Raw genomic sequence first — 18,970 nt, 5'->3', positions numbered from 1 at the left:
TTATAATAATGCAATTCTGTTTACTTCTCTGTCTTTTTGCTATTGTTGTCATGTATTTACTTCTGCATGTGTTATAAGCCCCATAGTACAATGTTGTCAGTTTAAAGAAATTTAGAAAAGAAAATGGTCTGTTTACCCACATATTAACCACATCTAGTTCTCTTTATTCATTAATATTTTCACCTGGCATCATTCCCCCTCAGCCTGAAGAATGTCCTTTAGCCTTACTTATGCAAGACTGCCAGTGACAAGTTTTCCCAGCATCTTTTTAAAAAATCTGTAGATGTGGTTATTTCCTACTTATTTATGGAAGATTTTTGCTGGATATAGAATTCTAAATTGATCATTTTCCCCCAGCACTTAAAGATGTCATTATGTTGTCTTTTAATTCTCATTGATTCTGATGAAGTGTCAATTTATTTTCATATTGTAATTTGTCTTTTCCTCTCTGTTTTCTGTCTTAATTTTACCTTTCAGCAGTTTGACTATGATATGCCTAAGTGTGGTTTTCTTTGCATTTTTCATTTCTTAAGAGTCACAGAGTTTCTTGGATGTGTATATTGATATCTTTCATGAAATTTAGGTGAAATGATGACTGTCATTTCTTACAGTATTTTTCCTGCACCACTTGTTCTCTTGGATTGCAGTTACATGTATGTTAGACCGTTCGACTTGTCATTAGGTTATGGAACCTGTGACTTTTAAGAATCTTTTCCTCCTCTTTTTTCAGCTTGCATAATCTATTGATCTGCCTCCAAGATGATTTTACTCATTTTACTCTTCATTTTTTTCTCTTCATCCAATCTTCTGTGGTAACCATCCAATTTTCTTCATTTAGATGTACTTTTCAGTTCTCAAATTTACATTTGGTTCTTTTTCATAGTTTACATTCTTTGCTTAGATTTCCCATCTGTTCATTCATTGCTGCCATCGTTTTCTTGATGACCTTGAATGCATTTATAGTAATAGCATATTTATTATACCAGTCTGTGTCTGTGACTTACAACATACAAGTCGTTTTAGGTTGTTTCTATTGACTGGTTTTACCTTAGATTACATGTCATCTTTTCTTGCTTATCCACATACATAGTAAACTTTTTTGTTGTTGAATATTACATATGTTACGTTGAAGGAGTTTGGCTTTTGCTGTCTTCTCTGGTAGCTGCCTGCAAATTCCTGCCTCCTCTGCAATCGCAGACTCTCCACTGCCTGTCTCCTTGGCACCACAAGGCTGCTGCTCTGCAGCCTTCCTTCCTCATTGTGTGGTTTGGAAACTTCTCAGTGGAGTGCAGGTGTGGCTGACCTCACGTGTTCCTTTTCTTCAGTACTCGCAGTGCTAAGCTGCCTGTTCTAGTGCTAGAGCAGCTGCCTCTAGTTTTTCACTTGTTTAGGGTAGGAGGATAAATACAATACCAATTACTTTGTCATGATCAGAAACAGAATTCTCAGTTGCAGATTGATAACTCAGATTGTTTGCCCATTTTATGCTGGTGCCTTATAAAGTACACTTCACTGTAATACTTTTTTTTCTGATCACAACATTTGTAAGAGAAAGAATGTTTGGGGATTCCATTCCCTTATCTACAAAACTAAACAGTTGGATTTGCTGAGTATAACCAGCATACGTTGGTCCATCCAGGCTTTTAAGAAGGTAGCTTGGTATATATATTAAAATAAAAATAGTATGTTTGCCCTTTGACCCACCAATTCTAAGTATTTGTCCCCAAAAGAGAGGTCTCTAAAGAGACAGTACTTGACAGTTACAGGAGATCCTTTTAATACATGCTTACTCAAAAAAGAGGTTTTGAACAAGAACTTTGAGCATGACTAGTTTTAAACAGCTCTCTTTATGGAAGGCCTTCCAAGATCATCTTATTAATATGGCTTTGAGACTCTGTGAATGGGCTTGTTTTTTGAGGTTCCCTGGGATAAAAACTTACATAGATCTATGATTTGGTCATACTCTTAGAGCTGCAATGAAGGCATGAAAAAGCACACACATTTTGTGGGCTTCTGATGGCTGTGGTAGCAGTTGGTTCTTACTATGTGTCAACCACAGTGTACCAGAAGCTTTCTTTTAGGAAAGGCATGCCTAAGGCTTTGTCACCTGGCGACAGAAACGGGCTGCTGGTCGTTAAAATGTGATGTGTCTTCCTGACTGTACTGCCACATTCCTATTGTAGTTAGGTTGGTAAGGTCCTAAAGTCGCTTAGTGTTTAGAAATTGCCCCAAGGGAAGCAGTTCGTAGGTAGCAGGGTTGGGGCTTGGGCCTCGGGCCCGCGGCCAAGGCCGGTGCTTGCACCAGAAGGCCGTTCCATGTCCCTCGGTTTGCAGCTGGCCGGAGCATTGCTGCCTGTTCAAACGTGTAAACTGCACAAGGGTTTGGGAGCTTTGATTTTACTATAAATTCTGATGGATTTTGGCTAAGGTCTGATCTCAAAATTATATTATCAGTCAAAATAGTATAGAAAAATGTTGGAAAGTAAAGTTTCTATGCTAGCAAAATGCACATGCCAGCACCTTGACTGAGGCCCGCCCTCTTCCAGCCATGCTGTCAACCAGCCAGTATTTATGAAACCCCCCTCATGCCGTAGGCACTGTGCCACTGGGTGGGCCCACTGGTGGACCGGGTAGATGGGCCTGTGGTGGGTGCCCAAGGCTGCTCTGGGAGAGGGGAACCCAGGCAGAAGATCTTCTGAGTCCATGCTGTGGTCTGTCCCTGGGAGTAACTGTTGAGACAGTCTTTGACACCCCATCACTCCTCCTGTTTCTCCTTCTACCCTGCATTCTCAGTTAAAGCGGAGACCGTCCTAACTCTGAGTCCCCGAGGCTCTGTGCAAGGCCGAGGAGAGAGTGCTCATCCTGCGCCGCAGGGAGTCCTCAGGTCCTCCGTGTCTGGCCACGCAGACAGCTGGTCACCACTCCGAGAGGCTGCCGTGGGCGGGATTCAGTGTCAGACAAGACCTCTCTACTCAGTACGTGTCCAGAATCGCTGTGGGTATGGGGTGGGCATCCAGAACAGCCATGCGCATTGGGGGTCTAGCGCTGGGAGACTGCGGGGGTCACGAAGAACAGCGCTGTGCTCAGACGCTCATGCTGGGCTGCAGGGGGTGTATTTCACATCTTTCATCTGCGCTCCCTTCTGTCCCACCCGAGCTCTGTCACGCGGCTCCGGGGCACTCTCCTGAAGTGCTCCCTCCAGGCCTGGGAGGGCGGGGGTGCAGGCAGCATGAGTGTGGGGTCTGCCGCCTGCTGCTTCCCCTCAGCCCTGTCCGCTGGAGGGAGTGTGCATGGTCCAGACTTAGCAGGTGGTTTGGTGTATATATATATATATAAATAAAAATAATATATATACACACACCCTTTGACCCACTGATTCTGAGTATCCCAAAGAGAGATGTACAATGGTGTCTGATACTGTGATGGCAGAAAAAGGAAGCAAGCAGAAAAGTAAAGCAAGCAAGCACCCATGTGTCACCCAGTAGGGATGGTTAAATACGCACACGTGGAGAACTGCAGCAATGAGGCGGGGCTTCGCAATGCAGGCACCAGTCAGGCAGCACAGGCAACAATGTTGTAAGTGGTTTGTTTTTATGGTACATGATACAATCACATTCCTACTTATAGATTGGAGGACACTTTTGTATACAGTGACAAGCAAAGGGTTTCAAAGACACGTAGTGGGAAACGGCAAGTGCCAGAACCATGTGTTTGATACTGTGTGTTTAAACAATTAATGATACACTTTCTGTTTATGTAGATGCATAGGTTTGAAAATGATAAGGTTACTTCTAAGAGGATTGAGATGAGGAGGTGCTCTAGGCAGACTTTGTGCATTATTCGTATTTAAAATTTTCAATGAGAATGTATTAATGCAAAACCTGTGAAATTGGAAATTAACAAAAGAATGCACTTTTTCAAAGAAAACCTCCCAGAATTATGGAAGAAAGGCAAAGAAGCTATTAGGGAATGTGGGGCCTCTTGGGATCAGCAAACATGTTCTGGTCACTGCAGGGCGGCTTGTATCTCACCACTGCCACTTGACCAGCATGTGGCTTTGTGCCTCTGTGCCCTCTTATGTACAGTGATGAGGGGTTGACCTCCTAGGTTACTGTGAGGGTTGAATGGGCTGTTCCAGGTGTAGTGCCTGCCATGGCCACTTTTATTCTACATTTGAGTATGTGTTTCATTCTGTAAGGCACCGAGTGCAGACTGGGTCTGTAGAATGTGCACAGATAGTCTTTTTGGGCTCTTGCCTTTTGATGAGGTCACCAGCATAGCCTGGGAGTTACGTTTAGTAAAGGTGTTTGTCCAGGGAGCCAGACTGATGTAGTACAGGAGCTCTTCTTTCCAGTTGTCAAACCAGAAATAAAGAAAGAACTCACCATGGGACTCAGAATAACGTGTCCTCGGGTTGTCCTCCCAGAAACTTCCCAGCAGTTGGTGAGAAGCAAGTAAAGTCACCGGGACCAGACAGAGGGGGTGGAAGTAGGTGTTTAGTGGGTGTGGGGCCCCCATCGAGGAATGAGAGAAAGTTCTGGAGAGGGATGGTGGGGATGGTTGTATAAAAACGTGAACGTACTTAATGCCACTGAACTGTACACATAAACATGATTGAAATAGGAAATTTTATGGTATCTATATATTACTACACTTAAAACAAGAGAAACGGGAAGGAAAGAAGGGGGTTAGTTGCTGGCCAGTCACTGGGAGTTCTAGAATTAGTTTCCATCATGTCACAAACATGAAGCAGTATAGTCCCCATTCAGGCTTTGCACAAGACGGTATAAGTGACGGCACCCTCATTCCCAAGAGCGTCGGCCACCGAGCACAGGAGCAGAGGGTGCACAGCAGGTGCTTTCTCTCGGTCCTCGTGGCGGCCAGGCTGTGTACAGCGGGCCACTGGGCAGGACTGCTTCGTGTCCTAGCCGGAATGATGGAACAGCTTTCTTCTTCCAACAAGTATTGGTGCCCCCGCTGCGCGCCAGGCTCCCCCAGGTGCTGGATGTTCCTGAGTCAGACGGGACTCCTTCCCCAAATTGCCCGTCGAATATGTGAATGGGGTCATCATGCCAACAGTTGGGCTCAACTTCGGATCGTACGTGTTAGTCCAGAGAGGCTTTTCAGGTGGCATGGGCTCAGTCTTATGGCCATTTGTGGATCGTCCTTTGCAATGTGTCTGTTCAAATCGTTCACCCATTTGCAAGTTGGGTTGTTTGTCTTGAGCTGTAAGAATTCTTAATATATGCATGTGAGGTCTTCGTCAGACACACATGTTTTTGGAACATTTTCTCCAGTCACTGGCCTGCCTTTTCCTTTTCATAATAGTATCTTTTAAAGAATCAAAAAGTTTTTAATTTTAATGAAGTCCAATTTATTATCTGTTTTTCTTGTACAGTTCATACTGTTTGTGTTCTAAGAAATCTTTGTCTATCCCAAGGTTCGTAAGGATTTTTCTCTTATGTTTTCTTCCAGAAGTTTTATAGCTTTACCTTTTACTTTAAGTCTGTAATCTGTTTCATGTCCATCACTTCCATCATGTTAAACTTCGGCCTTTCATTCCTGGTATCTGCCCAGTGTTGACACCGTGTGTTGTTTTTGACATGTTGCTGGATTCAATTTGTTGGTATTTTGTCTTTGCATAAATGAGATCGGCCTGGGACCACCTGTCGGGTTCCCAGGTGGGAGCTCTGCTGGCCTCATGAGGTGAGCAGGGGTGTGTGCCTGCTTGGAGTTCAGTTGGATGATTTGTGTTTTGAATGTGGGTGGGACTCCCCAGCAGAGGCATCTTGACCATGAGGCCTCTGACCGACAAGATGGGGTCCCTGGAGTTTGGGGAGCAGTGGTCTAGACAGCATTTCCCAGGCCCAGGGCAGCATGTGGAAACACAGGTGAGATGGCGCCTGGCTGCTGCTCAGGACATGGTCATGCTCCTGCCCTGGGGCTTCCCGCTCGTCGGGATGTGGCCTCCCAGCTGGGGTCACAGGCGTGGCGCATCCTTGGTGGAACTATCAGAGCAGATGCTGCCAAGAAGCTCCATCTGCCCAGGGACTTCCCGGGCAGTGGGAGTTAGAGGCAGAATTGGCAGATACCCAGTCTCGCCTCCTGGGCCTGGCACAGGGGATGCCGGGAAGAGCCAGTTTGAATAAGGACAGCCTTCTCAGGCCGCTCTCCGCATGTTCTGCAAAGGAATGGAGTGAGTCTCTCATTCTCGCTTCCTGAAGGACGGCCAAGGCTGTGCCCTGGAGAAGGCGGCTTCGAGCGAAGCCAAGCTCATACCTCCCCGCTGTGGGCCATCTTTCAGGTGCCCCCCACCTGCACCCCACGCCTGCTGTCCGAATCCATGTCTCCCTCTTTACCACAGCCCATGAGCTGCTGTTCCTGATAAACACTGAGATTTTGAGCCTCTAACAGTCTGTTCACTATCAGCCCTTTGCATGTTTCCCTTGCAAGGACCTTTGGGGAGGGCAGGCACCTCAACTTTTCCTGTCTGTACCTTATTAAGCACTGTGTATAAGAAAGGTCAAGAATTTGGTGAGTTGAATTGAAACACCTCAAAATGACCCCTAGTTGCTGACATCAGGTTGCTAAGTGGGCTCTCTTGAAGTGGAGGCATGCAGAGTGGGTGGGTGGGCATTGGCAGAGGCGCCTCTGCTGGGCTGTGGACAGGTAGGCAGAGTGGGGCGTGGGGGGTGCTGCAGGTGCCCGTGGTGCTTACAGGACAGGTTCGTGTTCAATGGGATTCTGCTGCTGTGGGGCCCGCGGAATGAGCGGCAACAGCTTAGTGGCGACGACAAGCATCTGTTTCATGCTCATGGGCCTGCGAGTGGGCTGCGGTTTGACCATCCTGGCCAAGTCCAGGACTTAGGCACTGGGTCAGCTCAGGGTCTTTGCGCTGGAGCCCAATCTGCAAGGGCATCGGTGCCCAGGTGGCCATTCACAGTCGGTCACAGGAGGATGAGGCTAACCCAGTCACTCAACCCACTGAAGCCTCTGCTCGGGCCACATCCTTGACTTTCCAGAGACCAAAAGCAAGACCCACAGCCTAACCAGCACCGGTCAAGGGGTGGGGAGGTGTGCTCTGCGTGCACAGCAGGAGGCCCTGCAGAGTCCCTCGGCAAAGAGCAGTATCTAACCCTCCAGCTTTGGGAGCAGGAATCCTGTCCACAGTCGTCCTCTGTCGTGCCTCGAGGAAGTTCCGGAAGCGCCTGCCGTCTGCTGTGTGCAGCATGCACAGTGCCCGGCATGGAGGAAGCTGTCTGACGTTTGAGTGGCCAAATGGACAAGCACAAACCCACTGGAGGGTGTAGTTTGATTCTTTATAGCAGAAAGTTGAAAGTCATGTCACTAAAAGAAGCCGTGTCTTATAAAATTGCTTATAAACCAATATCTAAAGAATGCGGTCCTTGTGTGCCATCGTTCTGATTTTATTGACATTTTCCTCGAATTCTGTCTTGTTTCAGGGAAATAGTGGAACATATGGTCCAGCACTTTAAAACACAGATCTTTGGGGATCGGAAACCAGTGTTTGATGGAAGAAAGAATCTCTACACGGCGATGCCCCTTCCGATTGGGAGGGATAAGGCAAGTCCACAAGGCTGCGTTTGGGTCGGTGCGCAGTGAGACTTCAAACGGTGCAAAGCTAATGGTTCCTTTTGTCACACACTGAATCATTTCACCCCAAGGGAAGCTGCCTGGCTGTGCGCTTCATCTTGAGGTCCATAAAAACTACTTCCCATGTGTCGTGGTTTCCACTGACAGTGGGTTAAGCTGTCTAGGTTCAGAGACAGGAGTTGAGAACTTCTCAAAACCACTAAACTTTTGAATGTAAAACGCACACCCACAGGCCTGTGCCACATACCAGCAGCAGGCAGGAACCTGCTTCTATAGTGGGATTGTAAGGCCTGTGGAAAAGGATGTTTGCGCAGGTGGAGGTGTGTGTGGCCGTGGCTGTGCCACCAGCTCACACTGAGCCACAGCCAGTACCCCCTGGAATACAGTGATCAGTGGGGCACAGCCAGCCCAGGGGTAGTGGTTGCATTACAGTATTGCCTTTTCTCATCATCTCTGTCTTCACTGTGGCTTTATTTAAAAAGTAATAAAATTTCTGCCTAGAAGTTGTCACTTGTTGACACATCTTTCAACAAATGGGCTGCTCCAGGGTGATGCTGTGTGTTGTTTACAAGTAGAGGAGCGAAGACTCAACTTAGAAATACACACGTTAAAAAATAAAACAACAGCAAAACCCCTAGTGACCTAGCGGTTGTCCCGGTGAGAACAGGAGAGCCGAGTCCCTTCGAAAATGGCCTGTAGAGTGGCTTCCTAACACTGGGCCTCTGGAAGGAGAGGAGCTCAGTGCTTTCGTGTCTCAAACTGCTGTCCAGTGACCACTAGCTTCCCCACAGGCATTCCATATTTGTGTTTTTACATTTTAGTGATAATCATAAATGATGGTTCCTCTTGCCCGTGTAGATTGCCAACAGGCCGGGCAGTTTTAGCATCCAGCAGTACCACCTGGAGTTGTTCTGATAAGAGCGGAGCACGTTCTGCCGAGGGGAGGTGGAGATGATAAGGGCCCTGAACCGACTGGCCTCAGGGTGATCCTTAGAGATAACCGTGGTGCCCGGCTGTGTGCTGCTGGGCACTGGGTGATTGACAGCAGTGTTCAGAACTTGAGGGTGTCCCCGGACCAGCTGAGGAGGCCATCCCTTGCAAATTAGCATGCTGTGCAGTTGAAATTTACTGATTATAAAGTTATGTGCTAATTTGCACCTTTGTTTATGTTTAAAGTTGCGTAAGAAAGGAAAGCATAAGGAGTTTATTCACAGTTTTGTCTATACACATTTATAATTAGACACTAGGAGGGGCATGGGGCCTTTTCCTCCAGAAGGGGTAGAGAGTTGATATGATATCCACATTTGAAACACATCGGTGTAAAAGTCAACCCAGGCGCTGGGCCTGAAGTAGATCTGATTGGAGTCTTTGCGTTGCCCTTATTTGTGGTGGGACCTTGGGTGAGCCACCTCTTGCCAAGCCTCAGCTGCCACACCTATAAAATGAGGAGATTCACCTACCTTCCAGGTCCTCGTGAGGACTGAATGCACCCACCTCGAGAAGAGCTGCTTTCCTTGTAATGTGCTTCCTGCCTCTGTGGGACATCTGTTACATTCAGGGACCTGCTTCCAGGTGACATCCATGCCACTGGTCCCAAGTCATACCTTGAGTTGTCAGGGTTTAAATTTTTAATACAACTCCTGGGACATGGCACACAGTCAGCAGACACTAATGGTATGGCTCGCGGTCTAAGGGATCCTTCTCTATCATCCTCATCAGCGTCTTTCTGGGGTGCCCCCAAACCCACAGCAGCCCTTCATACCTACTGCCCAGTACCTGGCGGGCACTCAGCGTCTTACATTTCATCCCACTCATCCTCAGTTTTTTTCTCAGATGAACTTGGAGCTCATTTGTATTGTTTTTTGTTTTACATTTTCTCTCTTTTTCTGTTAACTTACTTTTCTTTGCATCATAGGCTCTTCTGTGGCGAGAAGGAAACGTTTAGTGTCCCGCTAACCCCATGTCTGCTAGCAGCTGGATGGGGGCTGCAGGTGGCTCTCATCCAGGTCTGTGCACAGAAGGTGACCTGTGGCCCGTGGCCCGTGGCCCGTGGCCCTTACTCCAGGAAGGTGGCTCTTATAATCTTGTCTTACTCGCTCCACTGAAATACTAGCACACCCACCTTAATTCCAGCTCCACTTGGAAAGAGAATCACTTGATTTGGGCTCAGACAGCCGTGACCCAGGATACCGCCTTGCTTTTCAGAACAGGACACCAGGGAAGTTGAGCAAGTTGCGCAAAATCTGGGGCTTAAGCCCGGTGCCCACTTTAGCAGTGACATGACGTGATTTCAAGATTGGAATGTGTGATGTTGTTCCTGGTGCTGGTTCAGCCCTGGACCCTCCCTAGTCAGATGCAGCCCCTCTGTTTATTCAGGGAAGGTGTGAGCATTTCAGCCCTGGAAGGAAGAGGCATGTCAGACCAAACACACAACAGACCCTGTGTGGAAGGCGTACACCGCGGGGGCAGGCGGCCTCGCACAGCACTCGCTGCTCACGCGCCAGTCTGTTCATGCCCGTGCCCCGCTTGGGCACACAAGGGCCATGTGCTGACCTGAGGTAAAGGTGTTGGGGGTTCTGGGCAGGGCAGGGAAGCTTCTGCACTTGGAGGACAGGCATGGGGGGAGGACAGAGGCCGTGGGGGCAGGGAGCCATCCTTAGGGGCCCCTCCTTGGGTGGTGCACAGGAGGAGGGTCTGCTCTGCGTCTGGGGCTGTCCTGCTGCTTTCAGAGCTAAAGGGCCCTGCAGCAAGGCCACAGCGCTCGCTAGGGCGCTGACCCAGCTGGCCAGGCGCTCGGCGGGTGTTGCTGTGCCTAAGAGAGCAGCCACTTGCGTACCTGCCGGCTCCACTTGCTGAGCGCGACTGCATTCCCACTCACCCTCTCAAGCATGCTGGGGCGAGATGGTGGTTTTTGTCCAAAGACACTTGGAGGGGTGACAACTTGCTTTTCAAAGAGATTCTCTGCTGTGCAAAGTATAGAAGACGTTCAGCATGAGCCCCCTGCACATGGAAAACGGATGTGACCTGCATGTCCCCTTCTGGGAAAGGCCTGAGCATGGAGCCCGGGAGCTGCAGGCCCCAGGGAAGGATCTGTGAGAATGGCCCCGAGCCGTGTGTCGGCCCCGGGGCCCTGACGGTGCTGTCACTCCTTCCTAGCAGTTGGCAGCGAGTTAGCAGGACCTTGGCCTGGCACGTTTGGGGCAAGAAAGCCCAGTCTGAATGCAGTGCGTCTGCTCCGTCTGGCCTCAGGTGCAGATCTGTGTTGTTTTCCTTCCTTTGTCTCCTTGCTGCCCAGTGGGACCAACCAGGACTCTTCCTGTTGCATTTCTGACTCTGTCACCCTGGTGACTTTAAAACAGATGAGATGAGTGTGTGACTTGGTCTGTCGGGGAGATTGGGTTTCACAGCTGCCTCGCCATTTCCAGGCCCCCATTTGTGCCACACGCCATTGTGGTGGTGGTTGGTGTTCAGAAGGTGGCAGTTACCGAGATCTTGTGTCACAGGCAGCTTTTTATGCGCTCTGTGAGGCGGGCCTGCTGCCCCTTGTCCCGTGTGTCCAGCAGGGAGCCCTGGGCCGTGGGCCTCCAGCAGGTCCCCCTGCAGGGGGTGCTCGGAGATGGGGCTACCTTGGTGAGAGGACCGACTGCTGGCCAGCAGCCTGGACAGGCGCGAGGACCATCCTCAGGTCCATGCACAGCTGTAGCCCAGTGCCATCCTGTCCCAGGCAGTGTGACACCTGTGTTGGAACCTCCCTCATCCTTAAGCTGTTAGACAGGCGTGCCAGTCGTCTTCATGAGACCCCGTGTCTGGGAGAGAATGGGGGCAGAGCCTGGAGTGGATTCCGCTCCTGTTTATGGGGGCCAAGTGGAGGCCATACCATCTGTTCAAGAACATAAGCGCTTTTTGCTGAAGGAACGCACACCCCTCCAGATGCCCTGTTTATCAAGGAGGCATTTTGAAGGGTGACATTTACAAGCATCTGTTAGTACTGATTCAGAGCTGTTCTTTAGAACAGCTGCTCCTGGGTGCTGGATGGACACCTGTACGCCAGACCAGCCACGCCTGCCCCAGAGGGGCTGTGCCCTTTGGAAATGAGCCCCGTGGGTCCCTTCCACGTGCCTCTGCCCAGCTGTTTGCCTGTCCCTGGCCTGCTGTTTCTGAACAAGTGGACCTGCTTTCTCCCTCCTCCTGCTGTGGACACAGGCCTCTGCTGCCTGCACTAAACTCCTTTCCCCAGCCCAGCCCAGCCCAAGGCCATGGTGACGTCAACCGCCCGAGGTGGATACTGGCCTCTGCACTGCAGTGTGACCGGGGGCAGCTCGTTCAGCCTCTCTGGACCTCAGTTTCCCTCACTGAAAGTAAACCAGGGGACAAGGGTGGTGGGAACGATGGGCACTTGCGCAAACCACACAGTGCCTGCCACATTATTAGTACTTTGTGAAATCTAGCTTTTAGTTTCATTACTTTTATATGACGTATTTAAATTTTCATTATGAGATACAGGAAAGAAAGAAATAGAAAAAGAGCAGAAAAACAGATGCTTGTCCCTGCCCCTGGGGCAGAAAGTTCTGTCCTCCTGACCCCAGGCCCCCCTGCTTCCCACGGCTTCGCGCCTCCCCTAAGCCGTCCGATGACTTTGGGTGGTGGCCCTGCTGGTCGCTGGCTGTCAGCTGTGTGCATCCCTGATGCACACGGTTTTGTTCAGAAGGGAATCATGCTGCCCGCCCTGTTGCTTGCTTCTAGCCCTTGCGATCTGGTGCCTGACACGCCCCCATTTCTCTCCCACTGCTTTTTCCTCCCTCGATGGACCTCGGCCGTTCCCAGTTTGGGGTGTCAGGACGGATGGGGTTCGGAGTGCTGCTGGACACCACAAGCAGGGTGTGTCCTCCTGGGCGTGGGCCCGGGGCTTCAGCACAGTCTGGCTGCTGCTCTGGTGATGTCTGAATGAGGGGCATGAGAGTGGGCTAGAGGAGGCGAGCCTGGTGTGGTCCGAATCTCTGCCATGGGGCGGGATGGCTCGGTGGGAGTGAGCCGGACGCCTGGGTTCTGGGGAGCACACCAGAAGCAGGCCAGGACCCCTTTCTGCTGGAGGCCTGGGGGGCTCTGGGCGTGTGGGGGGGAGGCTGGGCACATGGCCCCAAGCCCTTCTGAGTGGACAGGTCTGTGGTGTCACCCAGCCTAGTTGGCGGCCCTGGGCTGGACTTTAGTCTGAGCATCTGTGTTTTTATGTGTATAAAGTGGTGAATAAAGTCTCCTTCTGGGGCTTTTCAACGTTTAAGGATGAAGTATATAATCTGTGACTTGTCAGGTAGCTGTTCTGTGAACACTGAAGGACTGTCAGCAAATACTGAAATTGTTTCAGTCACCCACCAAATGGGTGTGTGCTATGCATTTGAGGGTGTTGGTCAATCACCAAGAGAGATGTGCCTGCAGCCATTAAGTGGTGGGTGAGGTGGTCACGTGAAGGTGGGGCTGGGCGTCCCGTGGGCACAGTGTGTGGCCACATGGGCAACTGGAGGCTGGGAGGAGCAGAGAGAACCAGACTGTGTCCTGCAAGGGCTGTCAGTCGGCCTGCTGCGGACACTGTCCACCATGCCAGCAGGCCACACGTGGTCATGTACATTCAAGGTCATTAAAAGTTAACAAAGCTAAAAATTCTCTTCCTTGGTGACACACACCACACTTCAAGTGCTCAGTGGCCACATGTGGCCAGCCAGTGACAGTCCTGGTGGCACAGGAAGGGCCGGTCTCACTGCCATAGGGAGTTGATTGGCCCAGGCTGTTACAGGCCACAGAGACCTGTGTGGTTAATGGTGGGGTTTTACTAAGAATTTTAATTTCTTCCCAGAAGATCCTAATTGGTCTTGTTGAAGCTGTTTTCTCTGCTCATTTTGTGCCCATAGATGCTGGTCCTGCCCACAGACAGGCCTAGACATCCTGTGAGCAGCTTTGGGAGTGTTCATAGGCCCTGCCAGGCATGATGCCCCCACGGGCCACGCTCTTTAGTCAGAGGCTGTGGCCTGCCACCTTACTGTGGCCTCAGGTCCGGCAGCAAGGAGGCAGGAGCGCAGGATGTGCGCCCACGCAGGTTCTGCCGTTACTCTTCTGCTGCTGACTATGTCTGCTCTGAGGTTTATTCACTGCAATACTCATGGACTCTTAAGGGACCCAGAACACAGGAACCCCCAGCAGGGAAACAGCTGCCCAGGACCCGAGGCAGCCCACACCCCTCCTCTTTCCTGGCGAGCCCTCCTCAGAGAGCAGCCGCGCCTGACACCTGGCTCTGGCCTGTCCTCCAGGATGTGGTCCTGCTGTGTGTAGCCCCAGGCTCAGAGCAAGTGCTACACGGCTGTGGACAGAAGAACCCCCAGCTGTTTCAGCCGCTGCCAGGGCGTGAGGGGCGCGCCCACACGTGTGCGGTTGAAGGGCCGACTGAACTTCCCCACGTCTGCCTTGGCCTCCTGGTGGCTTCACGGGAGGCGAGAATGACCGTGTGCTCCGGGTGTCCCCACAGGTGGAGCTGGAGGTCACACTGCCGGGAGAGGGTAAGGACCGCATCTTCAAGGTGTCCATCAAGTGGGTGTCCTGCGTGAGCCTGCAGGCGTTACACGATGCACTTTCGGGGCGGCTGCCCAGCGTCCCTTTCGAGACGATCCAGGCCCTGGACGTGGTCATGAGGCATCTGCCGTCCATGAGGTGAGGCTCACCCAGGGGAGCCCCGCGTGTACCTGGAGCGTGTGGAATCTGTCCGAGGAAGGGCTGACTCTCAGAATCAGGGTGGTGGTGCTCGTATGGGTCTCTGTGATAAAAGCATGGCAGTGGGAAGAGCTGTGACACCGAGAGTGAACCCTCCGAGCCCTCGGCCCAGGCGGGAGGGCGTCCCCGCCTGTGTGTGCCGGCACCCCACCTTCCCCCGGCCCAGCACTGCGAGCGCTGCTCTAGTTCTTGCTGCCCTCACACAGGGACCGCAGAGCAGTATCCCAGGCACAGCCATTGAGCCACAGCACGTGCAAGCCTCCGGGGCCGTGGGCAGCGCAGATGCTTTAAACTTTTGTTTTACTCCATGAATTCCTTTTTTACCACAAATCACCACACTGGAGTTTGTTGGGGCACAGGTCAGGGGGACGCTGCCATGGCTCACTGCAGCTGAGGGCTGGTCGGAGGGCCGAACCCCCCCCCCCCACCGTGTGATGGCCCTGGGTAAACACGGCCTGCCCACTGCACCGGGATGTGGGCCTGTGCCCATGCATGCCTCCTCCTTCCACATGGCCAGGGGGCTCACGGTAGGACCTTGGGAGCTTTTTGCATGACAAGCCAAAGAAGGCCGGCCTCAAAGTGAGGTGCACCTCCGTGCTGGGCCCTGCCTGCAGCCCACCCCGAAGGCCTTGGGACAGTGTGCGTCCCCAGTCCTCTGAAAGGGGAAGAGAAGGGGACCCTGGTGTTCCCACTCTTCAGACTTGGGAGGAGGTGACCAAGTGCAGCGCCGCTGTCCCTTCTGGAAGGGATCCTCCCCCAGCCTCATAACCAGTTGCTGCTCAGAGCTGTTCATGGGAGGAAGGCCAGTGGGCGCAAAATAAAAATTGGAAGGGCGGTTGCCAAAATGTTGAATCTATTTTTTAAACAAGTGGCAGGAATTACTGTTATTTTCTGAATTCCTTTCAATTAGTTACCATGTTTTATAATCTAGAGGAAAGTCTACTTTCCTTCTGGAAGAATAATAGAGAAAGAGGCAGGATCAACACAAGGGGGAGTGGGAGGGCCATGTGCGCAGCCTGCGGACAGTGCGGCCTGTGTGCGGGTGGCATCGCTGCTCAACGAGCACCTTCCCTTTGGGTCCTTGGTAAGGTCGCGGCCCCGCGAGGTCGCCAAGCTGCACGGGGGCCGCCGCGCTGGGGAACGTGCCCGCTCCACCCGGGTGGTGAGCTCTCAGCGCGCTGGCGGTGACCGGCCCCCCCCCAGCGTGTGAGTCCGCTCACACGTTGGCCTCGCTGTCGCGGCCAGCTCAGGGTTGGCCCTCAGAACCCTGTCTGCGCTTCACACCCGACACCACCCCGTCCTAGGTAGGTGTGAAGTGCTGAGCACGTGTCAGAGGATTAAAGCGTTAGGCTGAAGGGAGTGTAAGGCTGGACACATGAGGCAAAGCCAGGGACGGACACCCCACACGTGTGAGGCCGCACAGCCCCAGCTGGGCCATGGCTCGCTCTCCTTAGCCGCGTGTCCATGAACTGGAAGCACCCCTGGGTGGGCCTGGCTCACAGAAGGACGTGGTCCCTGTGTTTCCACTGCATGATGCTTTCAGATGCCTCTGGCCCTCCCTGCAGCGAGTCCGTGCATCCCCATGGTTGCACTCTACACGACATCCCTCAGTCAGGTGACGGTACTGTGGATGCAGTGTAGTGACCACAGTTTCATCTGACAAAAAAGGCAGAACAATGGTTGAGTGTGTCTGCCTGCTTGACTGACGTAGATGTATGGCAAACTTGGGAGTCTTTCTTGAAAAGGCACCTGGTCATAGGAGGGGTCTCTTGGGGCTCTTGTTCCAGGTACACCCCTGTGGGCCGCTCCTTTTTCACCGCGTCTGAGGGCTGCTCTAACCCTCTTGGTGGGGGCCGAGAAGTGTGGTTTGGCTTCCATCAGTCTGTCCGACCTTCTCTTTGGAAAATGATGCTAAATATTGACGGTAAGCAAGCCCCAGACTTTGTGGTGGGATGGGGCCAGGGCTTGGGGTGGGCCCATGTGGTCCCCTGCACACGTGGCCTCCATCTGGCCCGGGGATGCTGTGTCCCACCTGCCTGTTAGCTTTGGGCAGTGGTTCTCAGGCCTGACCCTGAGCTGCCTGCAGGGCCCACTCCAGACATGGTGGCTCAGCTGCTACGATGGGCGGAGGGATCTGCGTGGGACAAGTTCCCAGATGCCATGGGCAGGGCTGGGCTTTCTTGAGGGTGGTGAGTAGACCTCACACTGCTAGGTCCCCGTTTATCTCGTGTGTGCATCTTCGGCCAGGTGGGCCTGAGTGTGGCACAGCTGATCAGAAGTGGCCAGTCTGGCAGCTTCTGGCTTGTCTCGCTCAGCTTCACGGGTGGCTCGCCCTTCTGAGGAGACTCCCAGCTGCTTCTCAGTGGTGGCCCACCCGAGGGAACGGAGACTTCAGAGAAGATAGAAAATCTAAGGCTTATGGTTATCATGACGTGTTGGGTTTCTTATTTTAAGCCTAGTTTTATTCATGGAGGGTGACTTTATCTTTAGACCCCTTCCAACCACAGGGAGGGTCAGGCAGCCTGTGACCTCTTGCAGGCCCCACCTCTGGCTCGGTCCCACCCCTGAGGCTTGGCGGTGACTCTGTAGTTACTGAGAATAGGGGCTCTGTGCCCTCCTGCCTGGCCTGCAGCAGGCACCCGGGGGCTGTCGGGGCAGATGGGGGGGGCACCATTTGCCAGACCCCACTTCATGCTCTTCTGTCTCACCCTCTCTCTCTCTCTCTTCCCCCCACCTACAGTCTCAGCAACAGCATTTTATAAGGCACAGCCAGTAATTGAATTTGTTTGTGAAGTTTTGGATTTTAAAAGTATTGAAGAACAACAAAAACCTCTGACAGATTCCCAAAGGGTAAAGTTTACCAAAGAAATCAAAGGTAACTAACTGCCCGGTGCAGCGAGCCAAAGGCCGAGGGCCACAAGGCTGTGCCCAGCCTGCCCTCACTGCGCGCAGGAGCCCTGCTCCCATGCAGGTTCCTAAGGGGCATGGAGGTGGTGGGAGAAGGTAGCCATCAGACGGTTTAGCAGGAAGATGGATTCAGAGCAGAATCATCACACTCCAAATAAGTGTCTTTCTGTGCAGCAGGAGCAGGGTGGTGACCAGTGGTGTCCAAGTCAAGGATTCTGTGTCTGCGGAGCAGGGTGGTTATCATCTGTATCTCATGGCATTCGTTTTAGAATGAACAGTGTACTTTTATGCCTTGCCATGTAACCCCACAGCCTGGCAAGGTCTGTGCCCACCAAGCTTGACTCCACTCACGCAAGCTCAGCCAGGGCTCAGTCCGTGACTCAGGCCCTCTGCCTGTCTGCAGAGAGTGAGCGCCAAAGCCATGCCCCTCTGCACCTGTCCCTTTCTGAGGGCTTCTACAGCTAAAAATAGTCCTGGATGGAGCCCGTGGCACAGCAGCAGACATTGTGCCCACGGCTGGGCCCACATGGTCTCCCTCATTCTGAAGAACAGTGTCCTGGCTCTGTCTGGCCCTGTATTTCTGGGGTGGAGGGCATCCCTGTGGGTGAGGTGGGCCCGGCCCGAGTCTCACCACCTCCAGGCAAGACTCTAAGAACGCCCTGGCCCTGGGCCTGGCCCTGGGGCGCCGCTCTCCTGAAACAGCTGGTAGTGGCCTGTGCTGAGGGCCGGGTGGGTCCTTCACGCTGAAACTCCGCCACTCTGTGTCTCCAGGTCTAAAGGTGGAGATCACGCACTGCGGGCAGATGAAGAGGAAGTACCGTGTCTGCAATGTGACCCGGCGGCCCGCCAGCCACCAGACGTAAGCAGCCTTCTCTCAAACACACACAGCTAGGACGTCACCGCCACTCCACTGCCCGCAGTCAGGAGTAGTGGCGCTTCTGGAAAGGACTAGTTCATTCTAGTTTTCAGATTCCAGAACTATCCCTTAGGCTCAGTAGATTCCAGACTTACCTGGAAAGAAAATAAATGCAATCCTGCCTGTGTGGGGTGGGCACCCGTTCTGTGGTTCCCTGTCAGTTTTCCTTTTTGTATTTTACAGACAAGAGAGGGTCTTTTTTGTTTGCAGTCCTCTCAGAGCTGAGCGGGTGCTGGGGAGAAGCGGGGGGTAGACGCTGCCCGGATTCACAGGCGCAGCCTGAGCCGACTCCCAGTGGGGCATCTCCCGGCGCCTTGGGCTCTGCCAGTGCTTCAGCAGGGTGGCAGCTGGATGCGCAGAGTGACTAGCTCGCCACAAGGCTGGGCGTGGCCTTAGGTCATGTGTGTTCATTTGGGGGGAGAAGTGGTGGGCTGGGTTCCTGCGCCCCATCTTGATGTCTCCTGGACCCAGGGAGACCTGTTTGTTTAATCCACGGTCGCTCTGTGGGCAGCGTCCGCTCTGTTACTGGGCGCGGGGGATGCCCTATCAGGCAGGAGGCTGATAAGCTGTGCCTGGTCTCTGTGGCCTCCTACCTGGATGAGTCTGTGGGGATTTCCCAGCCACCTGGGGAGAGCTAAGGAGTTGGCAGGTGTTCCCTGGCCAGGGGGCACTGTCCTTGGCCCTGGCCAGGCCCAGAGATCCAGTGCCTGTGCAGGACACCGGTGCACTCGCCCATCTCTGCATGCAGGCCTCTCTTGCCTCAACCTTCCTGCTTGT

The 18,970-nt window shown here is 52.5% G+C and overlaps 1 protein-coding gene across 9 annotated transcripts in view; it reads left to right on the top strand.

Moving 5' to 3' along the window:
* Positions 1–18,970, top strand: part of AGO2 (argonaute RISC catalytic component 2) — a 115,438-nt gene that overhangs the window by 62,643 nt on the left and 33,825 nt on the right. For 8 of the 9 annotated variants that reach the window (XM_036923021.2, XM_036923031.2, XM_057497650.1 and 5 more), the window contains 5 exons: positions 7,464–7,584; positions 14,129–14,310; positions 16,158–16,294; positions 17,111–17,245; positions 18,049–18,136. In XM_036923021.2, the coding sequence (XP_036778916.1) occupies positions 7,464–7,584; positions 14,129–14,310; positions 16,158–16,294; positions 17,111–17,245; positions 18,049–18,136 (663 nt within the window). Of the gene's footprint in view, positions 1–7,463; positions 7,585–9,529; positions 9,621–14,128; positions 14,311–16,157; positions 16,295–17,110; positions 17,246–18,048; positions 18,137–18,970 lie in introns of all 9 variants that reach the window. The other variant, XM_057497649.1, reaches the window with a different exon arrangement.

The sequence above is a fragment of the Manis pentadactyla genome, chromosome 3, assembly GCF_030020395.1.
Source record: "Manis pentadactyla isolate mManPen7 chromosome 3, mManPen7.hap1, whole genome shotgun sequence".
NCBI lineage: Eukaryota > Metazoa > Chordata > Mammalia > Pholidota > Manidae > Manis > Manis pentadactyla.
This window is presented reverse-complemented; position numbering and strand designations above follow the sequence as displayed.